Source organism: Rhinoraja longicauda, chromosome 7 (assembly GCF_053455715.1).
Source record: "Rhinoraja longicauda isolate Sanriku21f chromosome 7, sRhiLon1.1, whole genome shotgun sequence".
Lineage (NCBI taxonomy): Eukaryota > Metazoa > Chordata > Chondrichthyes > Rajiformes > Arhynchobatidae > Rhinoraja > Rhinoraja longicauda.
This window is the reverse complement of record NC_135959.1, coordinates 61,714,300-61,725,959: the sequence shown is the minus strand read 5'-3', so window position 1 is coordinate 61,725,959 and position 11,660 is coordinate 61,714,300. Positions and strand designations below refer to the sequence as shown.

Genomic DNA, 11,660 nt, shown 5'->3' with positions numbered 1-11,660 from the left:
CAGGTCAGGCAGCATTTGTGAAAAGAACAATAGTGGGGCTTGGGTTGCTTCAAGGTTCAAGGTCAGTTTATTGTCACATGTACCAATTAAGGTACAGTGAAATTTGAGTTACCATACAGTCGTACTAAGTGAAAAGCAACAAGACACACAACCACATAAAAGTTAATATAAACATCCATCACAGTGGATTCCACATTCGTCACTGTGATGGATGGCAATAAAGTTCAATCTTCCTCTTTGTTCTCCAGCGGTCGGGGCACTCAAACCATCCACAGTCGAGGCAATCAAAGCCCCCGCAGCCGACGATCAAACTCCCCATCGGGGTGATCGAAACTCCCGCGTCGGGGCGGTTGAAACTCTCTCCGCGGCATGGAGCTCCCGAGTTGGCCTCTTCTTACCAGAGACCGAGGGCTTCACGATGTTAAAGTTCACAGGCCCCCCGGTTGGAGCTTCGATCCCCGGCAAAGGGATCGCAAGCTCTGCGATGTTAAAGTCTCGCAGACTCCTGCGGCTTGGAGCGCCAGGTCGGTCTCCAGGAAAGGCCGCCAACTCCACGATGTTAGGCCGCAGTGCGGACGGAGATACCATACGGAAAAAAAGCATCTCTATCGAGGTAAGAGATTGAAAAAAAGTTTCCCCCCTCCACCCACCACATAAAACAAACCGAGGAACACTAAAACATACTTTTTAACACATACTAAAAATAACAAAAAGAAGAAAGGACAGACAGACTGTTGGCAAGGCAGCCATTGCTGGAGGTGCCACCCAGCCTTGGGATTAAGTGGCACATAGTATAATTGCCCTCAATATTCTTTCTCAAACTGCTCTCAATTGCATATTTATCAGATGACTTCATCTGCACTTCAAGCCCACAGCCACCCAGACTTCACCTTGCTACAAATACTCCTTTTGTCCTATCTCCCTTCTTTGCCTTCTTTGTAATTTAAAACTAAATTGTTTTTTCGTTCAGAAGAGAAATTCTCTTTGACCTGAAGTGTTAACTCTTCACTTGTCGCAGATGTTGCCTGACTTGCTGAGTGTTTCCAGCATTTTCTGCTTAACCCCCAGCATAAATATCAAGTGTACGCACGTGAGATTTGTTACTTTTTTGTTTGCCACGAATGAGTGCAAATTTGGTTTGAAATATATTATATTCCAAAGACTTTTACGTTGTGGTTAGGCAGTTGCCACAAAGGTCAGTGACAGAGGGAAGAGAAGATGCAGGACCATTGATAAATGGGGAATTGGAATTGTGGTTTCTGACACTGGACATGGAGGAGCTTTTTGTCGACCAGCCCAAACAGAAAAGCGCTGCTTGAAAAGTTCCTCATTTATTTTCTTTCATCCTCTGATTTCCATGTGGCTGCGAGGAAGTGGTATTGCATGATGATGAAGTTATATACAACATAAATACCAATGCAAATCTTGGCACTTGCATTGTTCCAAATCCGAGCATCTTTTATGTCACCTGTGTACTCAAAAAATATCCTTTTGTTTATGTTTACTGCTACAATACCTGGCCTTGAGTTCTATAATTTTTTGCCTTTGGTCAAGCACAGACATTGAGGGAGTCAAAATCCAATTGGTTCCAATATAGGGCAAGTGACATGCAGTGCTGAATGTATGATGGGTCTTTTGGCAAACCGAAGGGGAAATAGACTAGTAATCAGCGCAATCATTCGGCACCGAGACCGCGATCGACATGGCGTTACACCATTCACTCTCAACGATTATTTAAACTGTAGTCACAGGACAAAGAGGAGAATTTCCAAGGGAAAGTGGGAAGAAAACAGTGAGGCATAAAAATCTTTTAACCTGTGGGATTCAGAAACGCCCTGTCTAGCAAAACCAATTCTCTTCTTGGGCGTTTGGAAAGGGAAGACCAAGTGGCTGTTGAAGGCCCTACAGCAGCCGGATGAGTAAGTGCAGCACTTCACAGAGTGGTGGCAGCCAGGAAAGGAATCTACAGTATCGTTCCAGTGCTGCCAGGTCAAGTTGCCTTGAAGGGAGAAAATAAGAAATGCTTAGGACAAAATTAGATCATAGTTTCAATGACTTGAGACTTAAAAAATGCTGGTTGGTGCTGGAGTGTGGCAACTTCTGTGTGCCGTGCCAAAAGAGGATCTACTATTATCTTATGATCATTCCCCTCTTTTACTTGTGTATGATTGTACTCATGGTATGATTTTGTGCAAACCTGAAATTGTAGTATAACTGCAAGCTGTGTCAGCCTCCTGATTTCTGGCAAGGTATCAAACAAGATTAACTCTGGAGACACCAGAGATCGAAGACACTGGAATCTTGAGCAAAAAATCAATGCTGGAGGAACTCAGCAGGTCAGGCAGTATCTGTGGAGGGAAATGAATAGACAATGTTTTGGATGGGGACCCTTTTTCAGATATTACCCGTCCATTTCTCACCGCACATGCTGTCTGACCCTCTGAGTTGCTCCAGTTGCTATTGTGCTTTTTTGCACAATATTAACACTCTCAAAATAGAGAGCCTTAGTTGCACAACAGTCGATAAAAATCAGGATTCACTTATACCTGCAATAGAAGTGAGGTTTCACTGAGTGTAGTCTCCTTAAAACACAGCTGTTGTTTACTGAAAGTCAGGTTGGAAAAACACCCTGAGCAGATATGACAACTACTTTGCGCTGGCTCCTCCTTCCTCTTCCAGTAACTAGTTCTAGTATGTTAAACCTCTGCTTATCTCCGCAGTTATATTAGGTTACAAGGGCAATACATGATAATGTCTGGAATCAATTGGTTGAGCTCAGCACAAGAGTATAAAGGACAAACCAATGGATTTTCAAGGACTGTTCCTTCAAAGATTAGAGTGTGATTCAACGTACCCTTTAAAACACAATAAAAATGTACACCAATCAGCCAAAACATTATGACCTGATGAGCCAAAACATTATGACCACCTGCCTAATATGCTGTTGGTCCTCCGTGTGCAGCCCCATACGCAGCAGGGTGCGATGCACTGTGTATTGTGACACATCCCTCCTGTGACCACCATTAACATTTTCTGAGACTTGTGCCACAGTAGACCTTCTGTTGGTTCGGACCAGATGGGTTAGACTTCGTTGCCCTCGCGCATTGATGAGCCTTGGGCGCCCAACACCCTGTCGCCGGTTTGTGGTTTGTCCCTCCTCGGACCACTGTCGGTATGTACTCGCCACTGCTGACCGGGAGCACCCCACAAGCCTTGTCGTTTCAGAGATGCTCTGACCCAGTCGTCTGGCCATAACAATTTGGCCCTTGTCAAAGTCGCTCAGGTCTTTACTCCTGCCCATTTCTCCTGCATCCAACACATCAACTTCAAGAACTGACTGTTCACTTGCTGCCTAATATATCCCACCCCTTGACAGGTGCCATTGTAACAAGATAATCAATGCTATTCACTTCGCCTGTCAGTGGTCACAATGTTTTGGCTGATCGGTGTATCTTGGCACCAACCTGGCAACTCCCTATAGTGAATTCAAACTTTTGCCAAGTAAAAGGAAAATTAAAAAATATGATATCAGAGTTTTGTATGTGCACACATCTGCCATATTTCCCTTTGGAAGTATACATTGATATCTTGGTCTTATTTGAACATTAGGTGACTATATGGTATTTAAACAAAACTGTGCTACTTAAGGGAAGTTCATCATGTGCATGACGCATGTGATTTAGGTCTGTGATTCTTACCGGTTGCATTATGGTTTAAAATAATGTTTAGTCAGCTATGTAATATGTTGAATCCTTAACATTTGCAATTTCATCTGGATTTTCTGTTTAATTATCGTATTCATCAATGAAGACCTGCTTGAATTGTGACATGAAGAGTATGTTAATGCACTGAGCATAGGCAGATGTGAGATGAAGGCAGCATGTTAAACCATTCTTGCAGCAATTCCCCTACTTATTGTAAAACTTTCAGAAATGTGATATAGGAACCTGTATAATTAATAACACGCATTTTTATTTTCATGCAATATAGCTGATTAAAAACATCATAGTGCATATCTGACATCCTAAAATCTTACCATGTTTTGTCACAGATCAGACTCCTATCCTAATATTTCTCTCTCCTGCTAGCCTAAATTATGGCAGGAAATTTTCATTATCATAAATTGGGATGTGATAGTAAGTCCAAGAATCCAGGATGTCACAGGATATTATTATTAATTCTGCAGGATTTTGCTTGGGATAGGGCATTTCAGTTATGGGGAGATGTTGGATATTAATCTGTTATTTTCCTTGGAGCGGAAGAGGCCGAGAGTGGACCTGACGTGGATAGTAAAAAAACTTCAGCATAGCATAGGTCTAAGAATTGGAGGCATAGGTTTAGGGTAAGGGTTTAGTGGGAATCTGAGGAGGATTTTTTTTCACCCAGAGGCTGGTTGGAACCCGGCACACACCACCTGTGTGGATAGCAAAGGCAGGTACTGTCACAACATTTAAATATTTAGACCAGCGCTTGAATCAAGAGGCATAAAAAGCGACAGACCAGTGTTCTATCTATCACTGATTGATATGGATATGTGTCTATGCAGTATGATTGTAATTAAATATCTAGAATCATAGAGTAGTTACAGCAGAAAAGGAGGCTATTGAGTTTATGCCATCTCCGATGAGAGCAAGCCCACCTCTCCCAACCTTCTGAGACCTTTTAACATGGGAGACATTCAGGAAAGTGCGGTGTCAAGGAAGTGTGAATTTATTGACAAAAATTGTGAAAAATGAGTCACTGGTTAAAAAAAAAAATCATCATTGCTATAATTGCAGAACCCTTTCTATCCCTAATTTGTAATAGTGCTTTTTTGAGAGGTATGTTGTGGAATGCATTATAGTTATGTTCCATTACAATCATACTTTTCAAAACAGTGATATGCTACTTGCTAAATGTAATAGCAAGCTTTCTTCCATTGATAATGATGATGCTTTATTGTCACATGTACCTAGGTACAGCAAAATTCTTTGTTTATGCGTACAAAGTGCACAAAAGAGTCGCCGCAAAGGTGACAAAAGTACAAAGATTACTCTTTAAATAATATTGGTCCCTTCATTCTCCCTCCCACCCCACGCTGAGATCCCCCCTTGTTCAAGGCAGCCCCCCCCCACACCAGGTCCCCCATGCCATTGTGCTAATCTGACAATGAATTATTAACAGTTCAATCATTTCAATTGGCACCATGGACAAAACCTTGTTATTGTGTAGGAAGGAACTGCAGATGCTGGTTTACACCAAAGATAGAATGGTTTACACCAAAGACAAAATGCTTGGATAACTCAGTAGGTATCTCTGAGAACATGGATAGGCGATGTTTATGATTGAGAGCCTCCCTCTGGCTGCAAAGTTCACACTTTGTGAACTTTATAACTGAGCACAGATTGCAACTGCGCATGTTCATAAGCAGGAGCAGCTTGCGCATGCTTTGCCCTGGTTGCGGGCAATGAATGTTGTGGGCGGGTAATGGTACCAGCAACGCGAACATTAGTGAGGCCGGGGCTGTGATTAATAATGCAAGGAGAGCTGCACGGTATTGCAAAGAATACTAAATGAAGATGGCTATTTCCTGCAAGTCTCGCCTCTATCTATCGATGTGAATCTGCCTCATTGACTGATCCTGGGAGGGAACACGACAGAACATCTCCGGTTGGGTTCGTTGCTGGGCGACTGTCGGCAGCGGGGTCTCGATTCGACTTTGAGATCAATGTAATGACGGCGGCTGCAGATTGCAGCATCCGCAGCCTCTTGTGCCGCTGCACTTCCTCCTTCTGCATCGCCCGGCTCGCCGTTTCCTTGCCCGGGATTTATTTGTAGCAAACTTGGCTCCGTGACGTGGCGCGGCGCGGCGCGGCGCTGCCATGGACGCCCGGGAGGAGATCGGTGAGTGAAGGAGAAGGAGGGAGGGAGAGGGAGAGGAGGGAGGCAGAGAGAGAGAGAGAGAGAGAAGGGGCAGGAGGGGGAGAGAGAGAGAAGGGGCAGGAGGGGGAGAGAGAGAGAAGGGGCAGGAGGGGGAGAGAGAGGAGGGAGGGAGAAGGCGACACAGAGAGAGAGGGAAGGAGGGAGGGGGAGAGAAGGAGGGAGGGGGAGAGAAGGAGGCAGAGAGAGAGGAGGCAGAGAGGAGGCAGGAAGAGAAGGGGGAGGGAGAAGGAGGGGGAGAAGGGGGGAGAGGCACAGAGGGAGGGGGGGAGAGAGAGAAGGGGGAGAAAGGGAGAAGGAGGCACAGAGAGAGAGAAGGAGGGAGAGAGAGGGAGAGAGAAGGAGAGGGAGAGAGGGGCACAGAGGGAGGGAGGGAGGGAGAGAGAGAGAGGGGCAGAGAGAGAGAGAGAGGGGCAGAGAGAGAGAGAAGGAAGGAGGTAGAGAGAGAGAGAGAGGTGGGAGAGTGTTGTGGCCCAGCTCAGGGCAGCTGGGCTGAGCTGCCTTCCTGGGCCAACATTCTGGAGCCCAGCAATGGCGCCACGCTGCAGCCACAGCTCACTCCAGAGAGAGAGAGAGTGAATGTGTTCATGGATGGAAGCAGCCTGGCATTGACAAGGTCGGGCGCGGAACAAAACATATCTTTATATTGAAACCGGCTGCAGTTTCCAAATGCGAAGCATCAATTTCATTACTGCTTGGGAAACTTTAATAGTCCTGTTGTCAACAATACTGGCAGCACAAGGCAAGGGCATTCAAATGATTCTGCTGAAAGTGTGTTCTTGATGAACTAAGAGCAGAATCACTTACATTTTTGTTTCATTATAATCATTTAAGTAATTTGTTCTTGATGAACACACAACATGCCCATTTAAAATTCATGAACCAATTGTCTAAATTGCGATTTAATCTGAAATAAACCCTTTAGATCCGTGAGTTTTATGTGCAGGTATGACCAATAAAAATACCTTGTAATCCTAATTTAAAAAGTGTGGTCGAACAGTATCTGCATGTGAGTAATTGCACAATAAACAAAATTACGGAAATCAAAATGGAACAACATGAACACTGAGTGAAATAACTTAGAAATAAGTGGTCAATGTCAGTGTAAAGTGGCCATTGTCAGTCTGAAAGTTAGACAGAAACAAAAGGGAATTGTTTCAGAAACTTTGCACATTTTTAGAAGCAACCTTGTTGTGAGAGAGTGGTAGGGGGAAGAGCAAGTAGGATGCCGCTTCCTCATGAAGCAAACACGTAAAGTGGCAGTTAGGTTCAGTTATTTATAATGAAATAATTTATGGGAGTGGTGCGCTTTTTAAAGTATGGGGCCAGGTCATTTGAAAATCAGTTATTGTCATTTTGTCGTGAATTAAAAAAAAAAAAAAATTTAGCTGGAGATTTGCTTTTTGTAATAAGTTTTCAAACAAAATCAAATGCTGGAAATACTTGGCCAAGCAGCATCTGGAGAGAAGCTTTTTGTTTTGAGTTGATCTACTATCAGAGCTGATAAGCTGAGAAAACATTTTGGGCAGCATATGTGCAGGGAATTGTCACAGCTCGAGTTCCTTCTTCAGACTGATTGGAGTAGGTGGGAGAAAGATGGAAAAGAAAGATGGGGTCGGCACAAAGCCTGGCAAGTGATGGGTGGATACTGGTGAGGGGGAGAGGTGTTTGATTGACAGATGGATGGAATAAATGACAAAGGCCAGAGGTGAAATGAGACTAATGGATGTCAGATAAGGGGAGAAGAGGTATAAAATATAAGCCCAGTGGAAGGGGGAAGGGGAAAGAGGAGGAATAAAAGGGAAATGGGCGACATCTGTAAATGAAGGCAGAACTGTACGACAGGTGTAAATGAAGGCAGACATGGATTTTAGTAAGGCATTTGAGAAGGTTCCGCGTGCTAGGCTGCTCTGAAAGGTTAGATCCAATGGAATTCAAGGAGCGATAGCTGAATGGATAGACAATTGGCTTAATGGAAGGAAGCAGAGGGTGATGGTGGAAGGCTGCTTTTTGGACTGGAGGCCTGTGACCAGTGGTGTGCCTCAGGGTCAGTGCTGGGCCCATTGCTGTTTGTCATCAATATCAATCATTTTGATGAGAACGTACATGGCATGGTTCGTAAGTTTGCAGATGACACAAAAGTGGGTGGTGTTGTAAAGAGCAAAGATGGTTGCCAGAGGAGGTAGTTGAAGCAGGTAATATCACAATGTTTAAGAAACATTGAGACAGATACATGGATAGGACAGGTTTTGAGGGATATGGGGCAAATGCAGTCAGGTGGGACGAATGTAGCTGAGATATGTTGTGGGCAAGTTGAGCCGAAGGGCCTGTTTCCACACTGTAAGACTATGACTGACCATGACTCTGGGTTGGGAGATGAATATACATAGGAGGAGAAAAGGAGGGGGGAAGGGGGGGGGGGGGGGGGGGGAGGGTTGTGGGAGAGTTATTTTTTAAAATTGGAGAATTCAATGTTCATAAGGGAGAGCCAGTGGGACCCCAGTTATTTACAATATATATTAACGATTTAGACGAAGGAATTAAATCTAACATCTTCAAGTTGCGGATGACACAAAGCTGGGTGGCAGCAGTGTGACGCTGCAGGTGACTTGGATAGGTTGGGCGAGTGGGCAGATGTGGATAAATGTGATACTAGTGGCAAGAACAAGAAGGCAGATTATTATCTGAATGGTGTCAGATTAGGAAAAGGGGAGGTGTAACAAGTCCTTGTACATCAGTCACTGAAAGTAAGCATGCAGGTACAGCCGGCAGTGAAAAAAGCAAATGGCATGTTGGCCTTCATTGCGAGAGGATTTGAGCATAGTAGCATGAAGATCCTACTGCAGTTGTGCAGGGCACTGGTGACACTGCACTTGGAGTATTATGTGCAATTTTCGTCTCTTAATTTGAGGAAGGACATTATTGCTATTGAGGGAGTGCTGCTTAGGTTCACCAGGTTAATTCTCGGATGGCTGGACCGACATATGATGAAATAGTGGATCGACTGGACTTGTATTCACTGGAATTTAGAAGGATGAGAGGGGATCTTATAGAAACATAAAATTCTTTAGGGATTGGACAGGCTAAGTGCAGGAAAAATGTTCCTGATTTTGTGGGAGTCCAGAACCAGGGGTCACAGTTTAAGAATAAGGGGTAGACCATTTAGGACTGAGATGAGGAAACCCTTTTTCACCCAGAGAGTTGTGAATCTGGAACTTTCTGCTACAGAAGGCAGTTGAGGCCAATTCACTGGATCTTTTCAAGAGAGAATTAGATATAGCTCTAATAGAGCTAGCTGCATCAAGGGATATGTGGAAAAAGTAGGAACGGGGTACTGTTTTTGGATGATCCACCATGATCATATTGAATGGCGGTGCTGGCTCGAAGGGCCGAATGGCCTACTCCTGCGCCTATCTTCTATGTTTCTATGCCATTAGGGTTGTAAGCTACCCAAGTGGAATGTGGGATGCTATCCCTCCTGCTTATGTGTGGTCCCACGTCTGCAATGGAGGAGGCCAAGGATTGAAATGTTGGTATGGGAAGGGGTTAAAAATAGTTAACAGCTGGGAGATCCAGTGGGCCTTGATCGGCAGAATGCAAGTGTTTGGCGAAATGGTTATCTAGGCTATGATAAGTCTTGCCGATGTAAAGGAGGCTATGCCGGGAACACTGAGCGCAGTACACAAGGCTGGAAGTAGTGCATGTGAACATCTGTCCCACCTGGAAGGGGTGCTTGCGTTCCTGGATGGATGTGAGAGAGGAAGTGTAGAAACAGGTGTTTCATCTTTTGGAGAAAGTACCTGAGGAAGGGTGGGCTTGATGGAAAGGAATGAGCGAACCAAGGAGATGCCGAGGCAGGGAGAGTGGAAAGTGGTGGGGACAGCAAGATGTGACTGGTGGTGAGAATTGAAGGTGGTGGAAATCTCGGAGAATGTTATGTTGGATGCGGAGATTGGTGGAGAGAAAGGCGAGGACCAAGGGATCTATCCTTGTTCCACCTGCAGGGAGTGGGAGCAAGAGGAGATCTGTGGAGCACAGAGGAGACATGGGTGAGGGGTCTTCCCGCCACAGCGGGAGAGCAATCCATGTGCAAAAAGGGAGTGATCTCCTTGGAAAGAGGATAGGGGTGGGGATGCGAGGATGTGACTGAGGTGGTGGAAATGTCAGAGAATGATGTGGTGGATGTAGAAGTTGGTTCTCCTTGGTTTCTTTATCCCTTCCCACTCAATCCATCCCCTCCTCAGGTTTTTTTGCCCTAAAACTGCAGGGTATGTAACAACTGTCCCGACACCTTTTCTCCCATTTCCATTCAGAGACCCCAACAGACCTTCCAGATGAGATAGAGGATAATATGCACCTCGTCTACTGCTTTCAGTGCTCCAAATGTGGCCTCTTTTACATTGGCGAGACCAACAGTTTACTAGTCGACAGTTTTGCCAAGCACTGGTGCTTTGCCCAGCATAGTCTGTTGAAAACCCATTTTAACTCCCCTTCTATACCCATAACAATCTTTCTGTCCATGGCCTCCTCCACTGTCAATGAGGCCACACACAAACTGGAAGAACAGCACCTCGTATTCTGTTTCAGCAGCTTGCAACCCAACAGTATGAACGTTGAATTCTCCACTTTCAGGTAGTACTGTCTACTCTACCCTCTTTCATGTGCCCTCCCGCATGCATTCCTTCTGCCTCTCCTTTCCCCTCCTTCATACACTTATTTATGAGATTCCCATTTTTTCTTTTATCCCCCTCCCTGTCCCCTTCTACCCATATCCCTCCCTCTGCCTTTACATATCACTTTTATCTCCTAATCTGATACCCTTTTGTCTGCTTTTTAGTCTTTGTTATTTACTCCATCCATGTAGCAATCAAGCCCTTGTCTGTATCCATCTATCACTTGCCAGGCTTCGTCACACCCCCACCTCTTTTACAGCTTTCTCTCCCCTAACTCCAACCAGTCTGAAGAAGGGTCCAGATCTAAAATGTCATCAGTTCATTCCCTCCACAGATGCATCATGATCCAATGAGTTCCTCCAGCACTTCGTGTTTTGCTCTTGATTCCAGCATCTGCAGTTTCTTGTGCCTCCGTTAAAACAACATTTTAAAGTTGCTGAGAAGGTGGAGAGGACCAAGACACCTTTGCCATAGGATGAAAGACCAAATGTCATGTGGTCATGGGTGGAGGTGTTGCTTGCTGTGGTCTGGTGATGATGTCTTGGTAATTACAGTCGCTCTATGTAGATGGATGTAAAAAGGAGATAAATTAAAATGGAGAGAGGCACTGGGGAGAACCAAACGAGGAAATCTGAAACAAAACGGAATGCTGTAAAAACTCAAGTTTGTATCATCAGTGGGAAGAACAATTGGGTTAACTTTTCAGTTGATAGACCTTTCATCAGATGTGACCTGTTCTGCTGCAAATTGGAATGGCTAGTTAACCAAAATTATTGAATTCTATGTCAAGAATTGTTGTGCTTTCTCATGACAGTAAAAGACTATGGTAGAGGTTGAAATGGGGGAGACTGAAGAATTAGTGAACAGAAAGCTGAAAGCTGGGGACCGTGCCACTGACTAAAAGGAGTAACACAAAGTAGTCATCTATATACTAAAACTCGTTTGTTTGTTCCTGAACTGCAGCCAAAATGGTACACGATAGCACGACAAGTTTAGGCCCACCACACTCACCACTGTCCTTTTGGTGCTAATGGAAGAAGTCTCATTTAAATTTGTGTTATATTTTTA

At 44.6% G+C, this 11,660-nt stretch overlaps 1 protein-coding gene across 2 annotated transcripts in view; it reads left to right on the top strand.

Annotated features, from left to right (window-relative positions):
• Nucleotides 1-5,446: 5,446 nt before the first annotated feature.
• Nucleotides 5,447-11,660, top strand: part of slc36a4 (solute carrier family 36 member 4) — a 236,323-nt gene continuing 230,109 nt past the window's right edge. For both annotated transcript variants that reach the window (XM_078402705.1, XM_078402706.1), the window contains exon 1: nucleotides 5,447-5,883. In XM_078402705.1, coding sequence (XP_078258831.1) covers nucleotides 5,862-5,883 — 22 coding nt within the window. In that variant the 5' untranslated portion in view covers nucleotides 5,447-5,861. The remainder of the gene's footprint in view (nucleotides 5,884-11,660) is intronic.